Source organism: Anoplopoma fimbria, chromosome 16 (assembly GCF_027596085.1).
Source record: "Anoplopoma fimbria isolate UVic2021 breed Golden Eagle Sablefish chromosome 16, Afim_UVic_2022, whole genome shotgun sequence".
Lineage (NCBI taxonomy): Eukaryota > Metazoa > Chordata > Actinopteri > Perciformes > Anoplopomatidae > Anoplopoma > Anoplopoma fimbria.
In genome coordinates this window covers 21828826-21848148 of record NC_072464.1, presented here as the reverse complement: position 1 = coordinate 21848148, position 19323 = coordinate 21828826, and the positions used below count along the sequence as shown (strand labels likewise).

The following is a 19323-nucleotide window of genomic DNA, read 5'->3' as shown; positions in this document are numbered from 1 at the left end:
CACAAACAACAATTAAAATGTCCACGTCATAGAACTATCGTAGACTGTGTAATGAGATAAGGAAAATCCCTTCAAGTGAGGACAGTTTGTTGGTCGTCACTTCTTTAAGAGGCTACTTTGGGATTACGGCAGGCATTTAGGTCAAGAGTTAAGACCGAGCTTAAGATTTACAACAACAACGTAGCTAATGGCTGCAAATGCTCTCACACGAACGCCGATACAAACTGGTGTGTGCCTGCTGGTGGGTACAGTGTAGACGGCTATAAATCCGCTGTGTGTTATGGACTGAGCGGTGCTGTGGAGTCAAAGCCTTTGGACTGAGCTAATAGAGGACAGGGGCAGCAGCTAATGGGGCCTCAACGGTGACCACATGGGGAGTTTGTGTTTTTAAAGGATGTTGTGTCTTAAAGGGGCACTTCAGCCTAAACGCACACATTTTGCAAACTCCACGTCTCTCAGACTCTAGGAAATTGCTTTCAGAGCCACAGAGGATTATATAACTGGTTTAACAGGTAAAACTACTAATCTGGACTTTATGTGTAAAATCACTAGATTTAACTATGATTATTGAACATGTCACCAACATATTTTTCCGAACAGACACATATGTTTTTGCATCGTCAGTCACAAAGAACCACATTAGCTAAATATCTAAAAATTGTATATTGTTTAACAGTTAAAGAGCATAAATAATAACTACATTTTTGTGTGGCTCTTCCCATGATGGGTGAAAGCGTTGTAGTTCCACTGTATATCATTTAATGCATTTATCCTTCATCTAGAGACAAGATGTTGTGATATAATTATTATATTTGTTTTATTGTATAAATGTAAAATAATTGGTTTAATATGTTATATGGTGTCCTTTGCAGTGATCAATTTCAATATTATGATTTCTGTTGAAATAGATTTTGAGAAATTTGTGGTTGATTCATTTCTTTCTGATTTTGCTTTAGAGTGACAAAACGCCTGATAGAAAGAAAGAAGAAGAAGAAGAAGAAGAAGAAGAAGAAGAAGAAGAAGAAGAAGAAGAAGGAAGAAATGGAGATTTCTTTCTCCTCTGGGTGTTTTTATGTGAATGTGGATCTTCCAGGTCAATTTGTGGAGCTTCTACGGTTTGCATGTTCCACTTGTTATCGTAATGCCTTGGTTTTGTCTTGGTCTAGATACACTCTGGCCTTGACCAAGACTTGTTCTCTTTTCGCCCTTTTTCACAAACGTGTGCCTGTTCCTGTACTAAAACAGAAACACATTTCCATCCGAAACAGTTCGTCCTGCTAATTTATGATGCTGTTTGCACAGAAATGGTAAAAAAAAACTGAGGAACAATTCAATATTAAAATGAGAAGTGGATGCAGAGACAATAGCAACAAGGACTGTGAACTTTGCCAAGAGATATGGAGGTGCTGGCCGTTCATGCATACATTAACAACAGGTTTAATATGTTTCCCCACCTAACTGAAAATGCATTCTAAGTGTAAAGACAGCATCTACAAAGAGTTAAGGTACATTAACTTAAAGTGAGTCATATGAGGCACTCCTGTTCCTTCCTTTTTAAAAGTCTCTCTTTTGCTCTTCCTCTTCTCAGATCCTTACTTCAGTATGGCCCTGAGATCTCCATGGAAACGAGGTCAGTCAACAGAGATGTAGAAACAAAGTATAGTGATAGAGACAGAAGTGGGATGAACTGAGAAAAGCATAGAGTGGGTTATTTTCTAATGTTTGAGGACGTAACTCATCCTAGCTCAATATTATGGGGATAGTGTTTGTGAAGATTATCTTGCTGAATAAAACGTGTAAGTATCATAAACGTTGGTTTGCCACTGAGTTTATTGTCTGCAATAATCCAAAATCAAAAGGATTTTTTTTTACAAGACAATCAGTGTTAACTTCTGGGTTTGGCCTACAAAAATACGTCATCCTTGAGGCACATTTTAAAGAACCAAGGGCAACGGTTCAACGGACAGACTTTCCAGTTTACAGGTCCAGCCAAAAATGTGGAGTCCCCTTAGCAAAATGTGAGCTATCTCCTGCTTTATTTTCTCAGACAAAGCCCCAGAGCCACAGAGGACATTGCACAACAGTTTTCCAAGGTTTAGTAGTACTCCTTGTGATGAGTAAACTGACCTTTTTGTGTACAGTAGCAGCAGATAAACCCAACACTCAGGTAGTGAGTACACACAGTGTCACACACTGCTGAAATATCATCGTCCAGAGCGACAGGGTGGATCAAGGCTCGCCAATTATTAAGCAGTTCTGATACTGGACTGGACTTTCTTAAGAAGCAGCTGTGGCGTTCACAGGAACACTTACTGACATGGTAGAATAAAACAAATTCATGTCTGATTACATAAAGAAATAATCAGATAGACATAATTGGAACTACTGGCGCAGCTACAAATGGTAATATGGGGACTTTGAAAACTGGTAAATGGTTGCTCTCTGCAGGAGAAAACAACCATTGATTATCAAGAACCTTTAATCATTTCCAAAAGTCCAAAGTCAATTTTTTTGTCAATTATTGCCGTGGAATAGGGAGTAATAATTCTCGTGCTATTTTCGTACGAACGAGCGGCTCTACCACACGTCAATCGACCACTAAAGGGTCAGTCACCCTGGAGCGGCCATTAAGAATCACGTCAATGGAAATACAATGCAGAGTTTCACACAGTGTTATTGTAGCGGAGGTGCGCGCCGCCTGACCATATGGACGTCTAAAAAATACATACTGTGCTTTTATGAATATAAACAGAGAGACAAATGGCTCAATCAGTCACTCTCAGGTGGGAATGTGTGAAGAGAAAATCACCGCACAAGCAGCACTGCAAGTCGAACACAATGCAGGCAAAGGTTAACTTGAATATTGAAATCACTAGCTGGACAAGTGCTTTATCTAATAGAGTCAGCATTGAGATGAAGTCAGATACTGACCACTGACCAGTTCCACTTTCAGAAAGTCAGAAAGTCTGTCTTGATTGCACCAACATCTATTATCAGAGACAAAGAAGAGCTCAGAAAGTCATAGTCTCCTCTTACTTACTGTATAGTCTCCTTTCTGAATGTTGAAGGTCATTCCATGGCACATTCAAACTACTTTTTAATGCTTAAACTAAATTACATGATTGTACTATGATGAAACACATCAATGCTGGTGTTCATATTGACATTTCTTACCAAATTTCGAGGTTAAAAACGGCTCAAAATATCATCTAGTGTCTTAAATCATCCCTAATCTTGCAAGATGTGAGTCGTATGAATAAAATAATGTTACAGCCCTCTAATCAGACCCCGCGTTGCTAGGAGAATACAGCCGGGAGGAGAGCTGAAATTGTGTTGCACCAGCTCTCCTCCTGGCAAAGTCTTGCTTGTGCTCTGATAAACTCTGAAAAATTAATTAAATTCAGTCATTCTTGCCATATCGCATATTTTCCAATCTACTGTAACTTTATAGACCCTGTGTCAAGGCTTTTGTCATACAAAGGTAGACTTGGATCATCTTTAAGTCCCTTGCCCACCTTTTTTCCACTCAGTGGATCTAGGTTACACTTTAGTTACATAAACTGTAACATGCATGCATTCACATCGTCCTCATTCATCTGCTTTGACTTACCTTGCATGCAAAATTTGAGCTCCTTAGCGTCCGTGACAGTGCTGGCCGGCATCCTGTCGGTAACCTTCTTGCTCATGCGGTTGTAGTTCCTCCGCTTCTTCGACTCGCCCCACAGGTGGGAGCCGCCGTGCATGCTGGGAATGTTGAGCACAGCGATGCCCTCTAAGGAGGTGTTGCTGAGGTCCATGATGATCCCGTCACACTGAGGGGGGGAATTTAAGAAACAGATTTCAGGAAAAACAGAAAAAAATGATGCTACAACTAACCAACTCTGCTCCATAGACTCCCATACATACAATCATTTCAGATTTTCTTCATATTCAGGCTAGTTTGGTGGATTTGGAGCTAGTCATGGTTAAACGTGGTGTTATTGTGATACTCGTTATCCTGAAAGGTTGGAAGGAGAAACAAGTTTCTAAAACGTTACGTTTCTATGTAAAAACCTTTGGAGCTAACATTAGCTTCAACTAACGAAGTACGCTTCCAAAATAGTGATTGTTGATTAGTGTGTGCATGAATGTGGATGTACAGCAACCAGTTTCCTGCAGTGTATTTAAATGATTAACTCCGTTGACTGATTTCTCTGAGTAACATAGCTTCTTGTGTTACTAAATGAGAGATAGGTAATTCTAACATCTAGGCTAATGGATATCACCGATATTACAAATGCAGTGTGGGATTTGCTGTATCCTAGAGTTAGATAGAGATCCATGCTTGTACCCACTTTCCACACCAGTGGTTTGTTTAAGACGGCCACATTTATTTTGTCTTGATGCATTACCTGGACAGAAGCCAAGTGTGCGGTCGTGTGAAGCAGCAAAAAACAGGCTGGTCCGATATCAATACAATTATTAAATAACCCCATTTGGCACTCTCGGCCTAACTCTGAATTATATGGTGCCTCATCTGGATTCATCACACACAACGGAGAATGTCAACAACATATTGCTGTGACTCAACAAGCATCGTTGATTAGTGCTGAGTCAAAGCAGCCCCAAATAATCGCCATCACATAACGTGTGACAAATTACACAACACATACCAGCACCGTAGCAGCGCGTTAACATACAGCTCTGTAAAGAAAACTGAAGCGGTCTACTCCCAATCTGAATTAGTAATCCAATAAAATAGACCATTTTATTTTAATGCCATAGTTATGAAACAAACACTGGCTCTAGTTAGGACCTTCTGTGGTTTTATGTTACCTGAAGGCCACCATAGTTCTCTGACATACTTTGTCAGGGAGGGGTGAGCTTAAGAGTATTCAGTTTGTTGCAAATTGCAATCTCACCACTAGATGCCAATTTTTAAACAATAAATATTGACTTATTAATTGCCTTTCTGTTGCTAGGGCAACAGCTTTGGTCCAACTTTACTTCCTGTCAGCTACATTGCAACAAGAAACACCAGTTTCCAAAGATGGTCACATTGGGTTCTTCAAAAATCAATTAAACACAGTTGGGTTTGAACCCTTTAAGACGGTAGCAGCTTGTTTCCATTTTCCCCAAATGGTTTCCTAAACTTTGTGTGTCTCCAGTCTTGCTGTGCTATAAGCACCCAGGTGACAGATTATACAGCGCCGTATGACAGAATGAGGCAATCAGTGACTTTACGGAGCATTAATTTTGACGTTGTACTATGAATAGCCCGCCTCATTAATACGAGAAAATCACTTTGTTGTTAATCTTTGCGACACATAAAAGAATAACAGCATCTGAAAGTCTGTCAGCGACAAAGGCAGAAAAGCAAACTTGTCGACGTGTAGTGTACACAAGGTGTTTATTTGTTAGTTTTATTATTAAATATGGTATATTGTTGGGTATTCAAAGCTGTTTTTCCTCAATTCTGTCAGTTACACACAGATCACTCATCTGTTATGCTTCAGCGATGACAGTTTCGATCTGGCGGCGACTCACCTCGACTTCTATGCATTCGTTGAGCTTCTTGCAGGTGGCAGATATGGTCTCAGTGGTGCCGAACTCAAAGTACCACAGCTTGTTCTTCATTCTGAGGAGCGAGAGGAGAGAAAAAACAGAAGAGAGAGATGTTTTTTGACTACACACAAAATATTCCAAGACCCAACTGGTACATGAGGCCATTGTTGGTGGCCTGCAGCGTGATTTGTTTCGGGTGCACTGGACACATATTTTAGCTGTCCGGTGCCTCTAGTCGTGTCACATTTTGAATCTGACAGCTCACGACAGCCATAGTGACCATGTGACCACAGAAGTCAAAGCTCCATCGATGCACCCCGAAGCCTTAAAGTGGAGACGCTGGATACTGAAGCACAGAAAAGTTAACCTCGCCATCTGTCAAACGGGCGTTCTGCTTGTTGTTCCCACAGTCGCCTCAGTGCCCGTACGCCGAGAGTTGAAACGTCAACATTGCCTCTGGAGGGGACACAGGGTGACACATTGCCGGTGGAGGCTGTGCGATCAGGGTAAATATTTTTGTGATTCACGACAAAAAAGCGACCGACAGGACTGACTGAGCCCTGCAGAGGATTTGTCAGAGGTGACCTGGTAGATGTGGTTCTGTCATTTGTTGCAGTTTTTAAAGGACTGGACAGAGATTGAATAAAACAAGGTGAAATCTCTGCTCGACCTCCTGCTGAAGTGGACCAATGATCAAGCATGGGTATTCTGCAAGTTGGGGTTATTTCGGTTTGTGCTATCATGTGACCAAAGTCCTGTACTTGGACACCTGAGCAAGACTACAAGGTTCATTATCACAGATATTTGTGTTTCCAAAATCAAAAAACGACCAGTTTTGTGCTTCTGTAATGTATGTTTTTAGTGTCTCTTTTCACTAGTCCATGTTTCTATTTGACATAATTATCCCTCATTTATTTGCATTGTATGTGTTGCATCATAAGCCTCTGTATTGCATATCTTAATACGTAGTAATGAGGTATAAAAATCTCCTGAATGATGTTTCTACTTATAAATATTCTCATCTCTTTTTTATCATTTCTGCATGCTTGTAAAGAGTAAACCATGCATAACTTATATTCTGTTTATAGGGTGACTTTGTAACATCTGTCCAGGAACTACAGCTGAAAAATACCCTCTCTGCTAACTCTGGCCAACAACAGTAATGTTTTATTAATGTGAACTGTCCCTACCAAATAAACCAATAAAAAGATTCCCATCATCTTTTTCTAAAGGCTGTGCTCATGAAAGAAAAGGCCTGACAAACAGCACATCTGATGTCTCACCCTGTATCACTCTACAAATGACACATCATGTCATAATAGGACAGTAGGCTCAATGTTACGGGGAGGACATGCTGCTGATACTGAAAACACCAGCTATTGACACAACTGCTCGGTAATATGTGGGCATACCGGTGCCAAGGTGCCACCTGGGCACCGAGAACCAGAGAACATTTAAACAGAACTTAAAGAAGTCGTCACACTGTTTGAAAGCTTCTAAATATTTTTCTTTTTTACTCATTTACTCTAAAATAATACAGGAGATGAAGCTGTAGATGAACTTAAACTGCACAGCAGACTTCAAGCAAAGCATTTAAAGAATTCCTAACTGTTTGTTTGACTTAAAACGTAACCTAAATGTCTTAAGCCGCCGCTCTTGTTCACATGTTTTTCTCTCCTTGCTAATTGTCTTTTCCGTCCCCTGTTCTCTCGCTTTCACCTTAATGCCTCCCCAGAAACCTCCGCCGCTGTCAAATCAGTGGGATTATGAGCATATTTGAGATCACAATTAGGAACAGTTGCGATTCTCAATGAGGCGAGCTGCCTAACCTCATTAAGCTGCTTCCACTTGAGAGACGGTCTGTAAAAAATGCAATTAACTCGTTGTTTTTCCTCTCTCGTAAGGACAGAGAGTGCAACAGGGAGACAGACTACTTCCATAAGCCTTCTCCCTATTATTCCCATGTTTATGCACCAAAACTGGTGAAATGCCGGAACAAAAAGGATGTTAAATTATCTTCAAAAAAGGGGGTGTTTTTTTCCTATAATGACGACGTGTTTTTGTCCCATTTTTAGTCTCCTGTTCAGTTTTGTGCAACGAACAAAGCAGAGTACTTATTAATTCTATTCATCTTTAATGAATACAGTCGGTTTGAAAAGATAACTTTGAAACTGTAACATTTCAAAGAGAATTCAAAGACCTGTTGGAATCACACGTTTGCCTGAGAGAGAATACAGATTGGCTTTAAAGGAGAGCCGTGATGTTATGGAAACAATGTTCTGAGAACTCTGTGGACTGTATCCAGATAGCTCTCGCCCCATTGTGCCCCCCCGCTACCCCTCCCTGCAGATAAGCATCTCCTTTAATCCCCAATGTGAGCAGTGACCTTCTGACCCAGCCACCTCTTTCCTCCCCCTCTCTCTCTCTCTCTCCCCCTCTCTCGATCTCTCTCTCCTACATCTTGCATTGTTGTTATAGAGGGTGAGTTTTTGACATGTGATACAACCTCCCTCACCACCACTGGGAGGCAAAGCAAACCCTCTAAGGATGATCTGATGGTGAAGCTTTCACAGTAAAGTTTCATCCAGCTACACCTACGGAATAAATAATGCCCCTTAATTCTTGATATCCCACAAAATGATTTTGTATGTTATCAACGTAGTTATGAAAGAGACAGTATAAAGACAGCCAAAACCCACGCAGGGCGGGAGGGAGGTGAGGAGGTTGGTTCCAGCAACCAGTTATCTTTCAGCCACGAGACAGCGGTTTATTCTTCATGTGAACCAGAAGTCAACGTTGATATATTTGTAACGTCACCTGCGTACTTCAGTAACGGCACTTCTGTGGTTATTTGAACCCAAACAACGATCTATTCCTAATCCTAACTAATCAGTTTTGTTGCCTAAACATAACTTAAGTATTTCCCGATCTCTTCCCAAACCCATCTAAGTATTTCACAATCTTTTCTTAACCCAACTAAGTATTTCTCGATCTTTTCCCAAACCTAATGAAGTACTTTTGTTGCCTAAACCTAACTAAGTATTTAGTGAACTTTTCCTAAACCTAACTAAGTATTTAGTGAACTTTTCCTAAACCTAACTAAGTATTTAGTGAACTTTTCCTAAACCTAACTAAGTATTTAGTGAACTTTTCCTAAACCTAACTAAGTATTTAGTGAACTTTTCCTAAACCTAACTAAGTATTTCCTGATCGTTTCCATTATTTGATTCAGAAATCGGTGCTTGATCATTTCTTCATTTTAAATCACTGCCTGAATTCTTTGTCGACATACATTTGCACATTTATGCAGCTCTCAAGTATTTTTCATGTTGTTGTTTTAACCACATGCATAACAGTGAGCCGATGTCATTGAAAGTCATTAAAATACGTTTTGTTATGCTGGTCCTAATTTCAAGTACTTACTAAAGTTTTGAGGACCAATTAGGTCACACTACAAACTGACATCACTTAATCAATCAATCTGGTATCATATATCACCACGGCCTCTTTAACCATCAAGGTTAAGAAAAGTGGTTAGGAAACAACATAAGATGTCATTTGTTTACCTATTTAAAGAAGAAAGAAACTCAAAATTACACTTTTAAAAAAGATTCTGGGGACATTTTTGTTTATCTGGCGCATGTTTTTTATTCCCGACTGCAAAAACAAAGCGTTTCGTTTTTGCAAAAGCTCCTATTCATGCCTCTGACCTGCTTTTTCTCCATTCAATGTTTTTTATCAAATATATGAAATATTGATTTATAGAGCCCCATTGATGCATTTACTGTAGATGTGCTATATGCACCTGAACTCCCCAATAATCATGATTTATTTATCAGGTGCTGTCTGGAAGAATGCACCGACATAACACATGTTGTTGTTCTCGGCTTAAAACAAGATAAGTATATTGAAAAGACTCCATATGGTCTATATGCCTGTTTTCAATATTGATGAATTTACAAAACATCTTGAGCTTTTTTTCGACCACCAACAACAGCAATGATCGTTCGTTTCTTTTGTCTAGTTCACTTTGTGATCATATCTGCAGCATACATAAAAACAGGATGTCTTCACCATTTTTACCAATTGGGAATTGGATTACATCTGATGTTTAAGTATTTGCATACCACTCTAAAGCACTTCAATTCATTTTGAAAAGAAATAATAGAATTGCTTTAATCAGATACAGTAGTTATTAACTTTCCAGAGAAAAGTCTGAGTAGTGGAATAATCTTTTAACAAGGTCTTTTCAACAAGTCTTCAAACAAGGTCATGTTTATGTGTTTGCGTCATGGCATGAGTCAGTTGTTTGTATGCACACGTTTTTATGACAAGAAGTACTTAAATGTCGGTTGTGAACATTTTTCTCTCTGTACTTCCAAAGAGGAAGTACAGAGAGAGTGGATGGATTTTCCCCTCGAGAAACATAACATATATAAATTGTTCTGTTTGGAAGGAGCCAGGCAGAAATGGAGGATCTAAGCACAGTCTTTTTTTTTTTTTCAAACAGATTCTGCATCTTGTAATGTAGTACTATTTTCAGAAAGTATCTTTACATACAACATGCCTGAAGCAAGAACTATTATTTTGTTTCACTATGGTACAAGTGAGCCGTGCATGCTTGTCTCATCCAGCATTTGTAGCTATACCTACGATAAATAATGACCCGTTATTCTTGGATATTCCGGAGTGAACTTTGTACGTTTTGCTCGTAATCATGAACAAGGAAGTATAAAGACTGCAAAAGCCACTAACAGCGATCTTTCAGCCAAGAGAACAACGTTCGTTCCCAATCTGAATAGAGAAGTCTGTGTGGATTTATTTGTCATGTAACTTGCGTACTTCAGGAACGGCACTTCTGTGGATATTTAAACCCAACGAGGATCTTTTCCTAAAACTTACCAAGCAGTTTTGGTGCCTAAACCTAACCAAATATTTCACAATCTTTTCCTAAACCTCACTTAGTGCTTTTGGTGTAAAAACCCAAGTTTATTTAGAAAAGAACGGAAATTGACACGTCTTGCTAGTCGACCAAGCGGGGGAGGGTGTGAGTGTGTGAGAGACACGCCACACATCACACATGCAGATGGAGGGAGTGTGAGTGGCAGGGAGGACAATAAAGCTGTGAGCTAAGTGCTACATGTGGCTACGGGCCTTTTCCAACCAGGTCAAAGGTGATTCGTCATCTGCTGCACCCGTGGAGAAATAAAAACCCGCTCGTTCTCCACACTGAATCCTTTCAATTGAAATAACTGTAAAGAAAAGGACGGATATCTACTCTGCCAAAACATCAGTCAGACAACAACAGAACAGTTTCAGTTGTCAATCATCTGTCCGTTACTCTGAGGAAGTACTAAAGAGGAAAGCTAGAGGAGAACAAAACAACAACCTCCACTGTTGTGCTGACTGTAAATAATGTACATCAAACCGTTGGTGTTATTTTGGATCGGAGCCATGAGTCGCTCCACGCAGCGAGGCAGCAGAATAGAAAATAGACTGAAGCATGATAAAAAAAAAAAGCAACAGTGAAGAACAGAGAAGAAAGAGTTCTGTGGCTTACTGGATTTTACCTCTGAGTTTGTGTACGCTGAATATGTCTCTCCATGTAAAGAGAGAGAGAGAGAGAGAGAGGTATCTTTCTTTTATCTTTTATTACCCTCTCTTCCTTCTGCCTGTGATGCTGGAAAATATATGGGGCTCGGATGGACGGACGGCATTAATTATTGAATTTCAAAGAGTCTTTTCCTCTCTCTAACCCTCTCTCCCCTTCATCTTTTTCTTTTTTTTTCTTTTTTACAGTATGTAGACTAATTAACTGTGGATGGATGCATACATGTTGTTGTGATCATGCAAACATGAAACACCAGCTAAACGTACAAAGAGCTGCACAGAGACTCAGTCCCCGAGTGACTCAGAGGCAATAAAAACACGCTTTTATACTTTACAGAGAAGTGCAATACAGTAAAAGTACACATTGTGTACGTTTTTTGGCAATTTTTAACTGTGATGTCAAACCTTCAGAGCCTGTGTGCGTACGTAAGCATGAAAACAAACAGTGTACAGTTGACACAGAATGGCTTTTAAGCAAATGATGGGGGCAAGCTGCATCGCTGAACACTGGCCGAAGCTTTGCATGGAGGCCGAGACACATGAGAGCATTATTCACACACACACACACACACACACACACACACACACACACACACACACACACACACACACACACACACACACACACACACACACACACACACACACACACAAACACCAGTTGTTGGTTAACACCTCAGCCTCGGGCCACAGCAAAGACAACAAGCAGCAACATACAGTCATCAGTGGTGATCTGCCTCAGGGCTACAGTGTGTGTCTACAGAGGCTGTGTGCTCATCTCTGCTGCTGTGTGTTCTCTGCTGAGCATCTGAATGAGTCGTCAGAGAGACGTGAGGCCTCAGCAAAGGCTGCTGGAAATGAAAGCTTTGAACATCAAAAGGTGGTGTTTCCCCCACAACCTTGGATATTTGTGGATGGTATTGGCTTAGACGCTGAGGGTTTTTTTTTTTTTAAACTACAAGGCTGGTAATATTCTTTATTTTTCATGTTGCCAACAAATCTCCAAAAAGGTTAAAACTGAAAATTGTTAGTTTGTCTCTCAGCTCCATAAAGAAAAAAAGGGGTCAGAAAGAAACTGACCATGTTGATCATTATGAAGAAAAATGTCAGCCATTGCAACAGGGTGGCTCATTTATTATATTAATTATATTATATATTAATAATTATATTAAGAAGTGTAAGTTTTCACAGTGACGCGAGTTTGGTTTTGAAGGCTCGAGTTCGGCATTTTAGCGGTCGCCATCTTGGTTTTTGGCAGTCACCATCCGTCTTCTTTTGCAAACAGAAGTGACACGAGAGGGTGGAGCTAAGTACAGCCAAACGCTTAATAAGACATTTTGTAGTTGACCAAAACACTAAAATGAACTATCATGAACTGAAAAAAACACTGTGAAAGGGTAAAGTTCGAGGATGAAAAACTCCCAGACCAAACAACGCCATGTTATGACCTGTCAATCAGTGTGTAGCCCCGCCCTAAAGCATACCCTGCTTTATGGTCTATTTTTCTCTAAATGGAGCATCATTTACTAAATGAACATCATGCTGTATTGAAGAAGACTTGAAACTAGAGATTGAGACCATAAACTCATGTTTACAATGTTTACTGAGGGAATAAATCAAGAGAGAAGTAGAGTCATTTTCTCATAGACTTCTATACAACCAGAGGAGTCGCCCCCTGATGGACATTAGAGAGAATGCAGGTTTAAGGAACTTCCTAATCGGTTTCACTTTTCAGAACCGGAGGTTGCCTCATGGCTCTCGTAATGTCTGTTGGTTGTCAACCACTTTGGTCCTGTGTTTATACCACCATCCACTGGGTTGGAGAATATTCGGATCCCCTGTCCAAGCTTTAGGGGTCTGAAGAGGGCAATTTTGTTCACCAGGGGTGCAATAATTTATGTGGCTTTGTCCTCAAATGTAAGACCAGCTTTGGCTGCTAGCATGGCTGTAGCCCTTAATTCATGTTTAAAAAGGATGGAGGTCTACGGCACAGAAGGATGCAGGAATAAGAGGCTTGGATACACAGCCAGTACTCTCTTTAAACACTTTTTTGACAATAAGGAGATTATAGATTATCACTGATCTTATCCTTTACTCATATATTTATATTATATATTTGGGAGCGTCACAGTTAATGTAGCACTCCCCCGATTTTACGCCTGAAGATCAGTTTACTCATCTAGATGAGTAATACTTAATAAAACATAGTGTATGCTGTGGCTCCGGAGGAGAAGTGTGTTTCAATAAAAACCCCTGATGATGTAATTATAGAAATGATCTCAGATTATATTTGCGACTTCAAACTAATAACAGAAAGCTTTTTTTAACAACCAAATGAAGCCAGCAATGTTACAGATTCCATGTCTGAAAAGTTATTTTGCTGATGTGCCGAGGTTGAATTTAATATTCTGATTACGGCCGAGGTGTGTCTTCTCATCTGACTCTGGATCGCCGTTACTCTCTCTGCTGAACTCTCTCTCTGTCTCGTCAGACCGAGGCAGCTTCCAGTGTTATATAACATTTAATTAGACGTCTATGCACTCGTCTGTCATTTGAAGATACCTTCTCTGCTCTGTGAATGACGTGAACCCCCATTTACATAATTTTCTATCTCCACCAGCTTTCATTCGGCTCACAATGATATCCTTATTTAACTTTTTTTTAACTACAGCTGAGAACTTTACCTGAACCAACCAACAAAAAAAACAACAACTTATAATTGTCATTCCAAAGATTTCCATCTGGATTATGGGTTATCACATCTTGTCAGGTCACAGCAAAGTGCAGTTTTAACACGAACGGGTCACTGCCAATATATTGATTCCACTACGCAGGAGGGTTTTGTTCTGCTATTGATTGCTGACCATTGCAGCTCAGTGTGATATTGAGTTTCCATATTAAAAAGGTCAATCGTTGGTTATGAGGTTGCTTGTTAGCTAATGACGTTAAGAAGTTGGAGCAGGGACTGGTGACACCTGATGTGAAATACAACGATCCGCCTCATCGACTGCTCAGTGCATTTTACTCCTCGTGGCTGTTTCCTCTCACCTGCTGTTGAACTTCTCCGGGTGCTTTTCCCGCATCAGATGAAAGCGATGAGCGATGGAGGCATCCTGCAGGAGGAGAAAGAAGAGATAACAAATCAGTCAAACCTGCACATTATCACAGCTTTCTAAAAATATGTTATAGTCCAGTTCAGTTCAACAATCTAACATCTTATATCACAAAACAAGACATTCACATATATTTCTTTTCAATTAATTAAAGGAAAATGATATATTATATATCTATTATAATACATTATTATTATACATGTTTGTCTCAAGGCCATTCCATTTTCTCATCATTAGTCTGAACCTTGGAGCGGTTTATTTCTGATGTGAACACAATTCGAGTTAAATTATGAGAATCATTTACCCATGAATGTGTAATTTCATTGGTTAAAAATAAATAAATAAGAAAAACAATGTTTGCTTTTCCTGTTTTGGTGACTGGTGAAGTAGTAGCCTATTTGCGTGTTTGCTAATTTGATGAATTTACTGTTTATTAAACCACTAATGCGACTAGATTGGCTCTGTGGTCTCCTAGTAGAGGGGCAGTGACCAGGTTTAGATCTGGGCCATCGGCACACTGTTCGGCTGCTTTTCTATAACCAGCGTAGCATGAAAACAATGTGCAATTAGCAAGCTAGCTAGCTAACCAGCCAGTTGCTAAATGAGTAAAATGCAACAATTGAATGCTTCATCCACACAGTCTTGTCACAGCATATGAAAGCATATCACACACATGTACGTATGCATGTGACAATTGAAATTAAGTTAATTAAAAGTTGTTATGTTATATAAAACAATATGATACCCATTCTACTGTATTATAAGTTATATATTCCAATACACAATTTTAACCAAACTAAACAGTATTCTGGCCTATTCTACCACAATAAGCTCGGGGTAGTTATTTGGTTTCTGCAACATTCCCACTGAAACAAACTCTACGTCTGTACTGCAGTAATTCAGTCTGAAGCTGGATGACAGAGTAAAATATCAAGAGAGCTCTGACTTATGACCCAAAGCAGCGTTGAACGAAAGGTCACAAGTTGATTAGAGCAGGCCTCAGGCCGGACCCGGGCCCTCCTCTGCCCATGTGTTTAACCCCTGACCTCTGGGGCAGAGGTGAATGTTACCCTGATCAGTCACAAGAGCAGCCTCAGTATGACCTCACTTACAGACAGACACAAACACCACCGGGTAATCGCGCTGTCACAACAGCGTTATGGATGCTCTAAATCGTGAACCATGGAAGGAATTTTGTTATATCATTTCTCATTCAGAACAGAGACGCTTGACAAGAGCCTCAAATGATGATAAAGAGGTTTCACCATTTAAAATGATGTTTTTTGTAGGCAACCCTGGAAGTTAGCATCACACTGGCTCCCTCGAGAAAAATCTGATTGAATTTTTTCATTGGATTTTGGAATATTGCTAAACTATGCTCTGTGGCATTCAAATGTTTTTGAGACTTAAACACACTTCGCTCAGCAAGATAATCTTCACAAATATCCACTTTTATGATTTTTTTAAGCATGAATCACAGAAGTAGAAAGATAACATTAAGTGTTCGACTTGAAGACGTTTATAAGTCTCATTTAGCCAACTGTTAGCAACCGCCTCTTTTAAGATATATAGATATAATTCTTGCAGCACTCTATATGTCTCAAATGTTTGCTTTTATATTAACATAAAGACTACAGTAGAACAAGTAAATCATCCTGTAAACAGCATACAAACAACGTACAGCGTTATTCTGGACACTTTAGCTTTCAGTGGATGTGATCTATTAAACAGAGCGGCCTTCACTTGACTGAACGTTGAGTTTGACCAGAGCTGCTTCTCCTCCACTCGGCCCTGAGGATGGGATCTGTTTTTACGCAGACAAACAGCTAATGTATATATAAGATAAGTTCAAGATGCATGCGCCCAGAGATTACATCGATTATTTGTCAGAGGAAGCGATATAGCTAACGTAGATGTATATGTGGCTCCTGTGATGGAGACGTTGCACATTAACCCGAGCCTGGTGGATGGAAAGTGTCACTCTGATGGTGGAGTCAGTAACGATGTTAACGTATGAAGACGGAGTTAAGGACTGTATGATAACACCATCCGGTTCTGCTTTAAGTGCTTAACAGAGACAAGACACATGATACAACCCGACTTAAAGCCCCCATATAAAGAATACAGACATGACAATAAAGGAAATACCAATAAAAAAATACAACAACTGCTATAATTTAAAACTTTAAATAATATATATATATATATATATATATATATATATAACTGGAAACTATAATCACAACAAAAATCAATTTATTACATAAATACATTATGCATTACAGAACAAATCTTTAATCTGATACAGTAAATTCCCATATGTAGCAATAACCTACATCATGGGGATGAATTAGCCTTTATACAATTAAACTAACTGGTCCTCAATCATTACTCAAAGTAATATGATTTCATAGATGACAATATTTAGGCTGTTCACATTCACTTTTCGTACTTAAAACTACGAAAAAAGTAAAACACCGTCATTTTTATTCAGCCCAGATTATCGTGAACCATCGAGCAAAAATTTGAAATAACCGAAATATCATACAAAACCTTAAATGAGGATATGTTGCACCATTTATTTTTAATGCATCTTTTTCGAGATGTGATGTGTTCATCATGTTATTTTTTAATGGAAGCTGAATATCATGCAGCATGCAGAATATCAGTGGCTCATCCACTAAGGGTATAATTTGGTAATTTACTTCTTATTCAACACTTAGATAGGCAGAGGGGAAATTGGTGACTGTGAGTGTGTAATTTTAGGGAAATTGGAGGCTTTATCATTTTTCATGAGATAAATAAGTATGGAGTCATGATGACTCTTTAACCAGCTGTTCTACACCACAACGGGCCGTGGGTCACTAGACGGCCTCTGAGGTCCACCAGTGTGCCCACTGCCAAATGGTTACTAAATGGTTACTAAGATGACATTATTTGGGTAATATACAAAGCTAGTTTTTTTTTTTATATCAAAGTGCTCAAGAATTCACATAAATAAAAAAAGTCAAATTAAAATGTATTATTTAAATAACCAGTTAAACTCATCAATTAGGTGGAGAAAAAGCTTATTTTCTGAGCTCTCTCTGACCTGAACCGTGAATTTAGGTATTCACCAATCCTCTCTTGATGTATTTATGACTAATGTTAAGTAAAGCTTTATCAATACACTACACTTTCATACACAATCATTACTGTCACCATGAGCTATTCGGCTGGAGATATGATTACTCAGGTGATGCTCAAACTATTGCTAATTACATAATAAAGGAAAGAGAAATTTGTACACAGCCTAAAAATGATGGTCGATAAATGCAAATTCAAAACTGGCTCGTCATAATCTGTGAAGCTGCTATAACAGGACATAACAGGAGTATGAGAAAGCTGCTGTTTTGGAGGCAACAACTATTTCGTTTCCTAAGTTTCTGCTTCCTGGGAGTGTGTGTAACCTTTGCTTTATTTCATTTCATTGTAAAAACTAGTCAGATAATGTATCTGTTATACATATTCTTTTGTGATTTGGGTTTGTAAAAGAAGTGCATATTTACACCAAAGTCCTGCATCGTGCACCTCTTACAGGAAAAAAGCATGTGTGATGTCATTCTGGCACCTTGCCTGCCTGTGCAGGTGTGTCAACGCTCTGCAACAAGGAGAACGGAAGGTTGTGACAAGACCGGTGGACAGAGGCAATTATACGCATCCTCTCCTTGTCAACCTCAAAACCGTCCGCTGGTGCTACGGGCCCTGCTCAGCCAGACACTACGGCGGTGTGCCGACATCAGCTAATATATCCGATCTTAAAAATAGAGCTGCATCTGCTGCTTTAACTGGCGGAGAAATTGATACTGGAACCAGTGGAGCGAGGAGACATCACAGGTGAACTACTTTTGAAGACACACGAGAGACCAGAAAAAAAAACAAAAAAAGCTCATTCTCACGGCAAGGTTAGTCATCGCAACAACAAGCATGCATGAAAAAAGAAAAAAGTTGTACATAATTTGCCTAATTTGTTTAGAACACAACAGGTTATTATGTTTTCACAGATTTTGGTTCAATGTGGGCAGCTAGTCCAGCACAGCATGAGGATCGGGGCCAGACAATGACACAAAGTGGCCGCAAAAGCTTTCCTAAACATGTCGGGCTGTTCCATGTCACCCTGCTGCAGGCAATCACTGACCAGTCCCCAAATATTTTGGTGCATTCTCCCCCCCCAAAATCTGGCTGTAACAATATGTGACATTTTGCCGTCGCCTATAGTTGCCCGTCTGATGAAGGTTGTTTTGATCTTGCCGTTTGAAGTTTTGCACACGGTGCTATTGGATGGGTGATGTGAAAAGTAGGAAGGGGAAAACAACAAAATATCAACAACAACAGTATAAAACAAAACGCTGGCTGGAAAATGTCACCTCAGTGGGACCCACGGCAGAGAGATTGGGCTGTCAGGTCACCCCTATTGTGTTTCACTGGCCTCTGGTAAGGGGCTTGGTTAGCTTAATGTCAAAGAGAGATGTCATAGGCAGCCTCTAATCTCTCATATCCCATCATTATCTTCTACTGGGAAGTGCTGGTTAGCAGAACAAGCTCAACTGTCTATGATTGAAGAGGTGTTAATGTTGTTTTCCTATTCCAAAGATACTACACTTCTACTCCTATTATTATGGAAGCCCATTTCTGACAAGAAAAGACAGAAAAATATATGAAAAGTTCTGCACAATGAAAGAAAATCAAACTTTTGACTTTTGACTCATAAATTTGAGTTAAGTCATTTTACTTATTTTATAATTCAGACTTATTCGTATTTATTTTGCATACATTTTTAGTGTTTTTTTTCTTTTTCTGTCAAAAACGGGCTTCCATAAAATATATTTAATGCTTTTATAATGTATTTTATTAAATATAATTTAAAAAAAATCATTTTTTACTTTGTTCAAATATTTCTCTAATCTTCCCATCCTTGTTGATGTTTTCAAAACAAAAGCTAAGTGGGGCTGACGGGAGAATCTCATTTTTTTGCAAATGTTAAATCTGTGAAAGACAGTTAAGTTATGAAATGAGT

The 19323-nt window shown here is 39.3% G+C and overlaps 1 protein-coding gene across 2 annotated transcripts in view; it reads right to left on the bottom strand.

The window, feature by feature from the left end:
* The window catches only part of LOC129104324 (diacylglycerol kinase beta), a 78971-nt gene that overhangs the window by 14497 nt on the left and 45151 nt on the right, over positions 1–19323 (bottom strand). For both annotated transcript variants that reach the window (XM_054614949.1, XM_054614950.1), the window contains 3 exons: positions 14203–14267; positions 5527–5617; positions 3611–3812 (listed from right to left, as the gene is read on the bottom strand). In XM_054614949.1, the coding sequence (XP_054470924.1) occupies positions 3611–3812; positions 5527–5617; positions 14203–14267 (358 nt within the window). The remainder of the gene's footprint in view (positions 1–3610; positions 3813–5526; positions 5618–14202; positions 14268–19323) is intronic.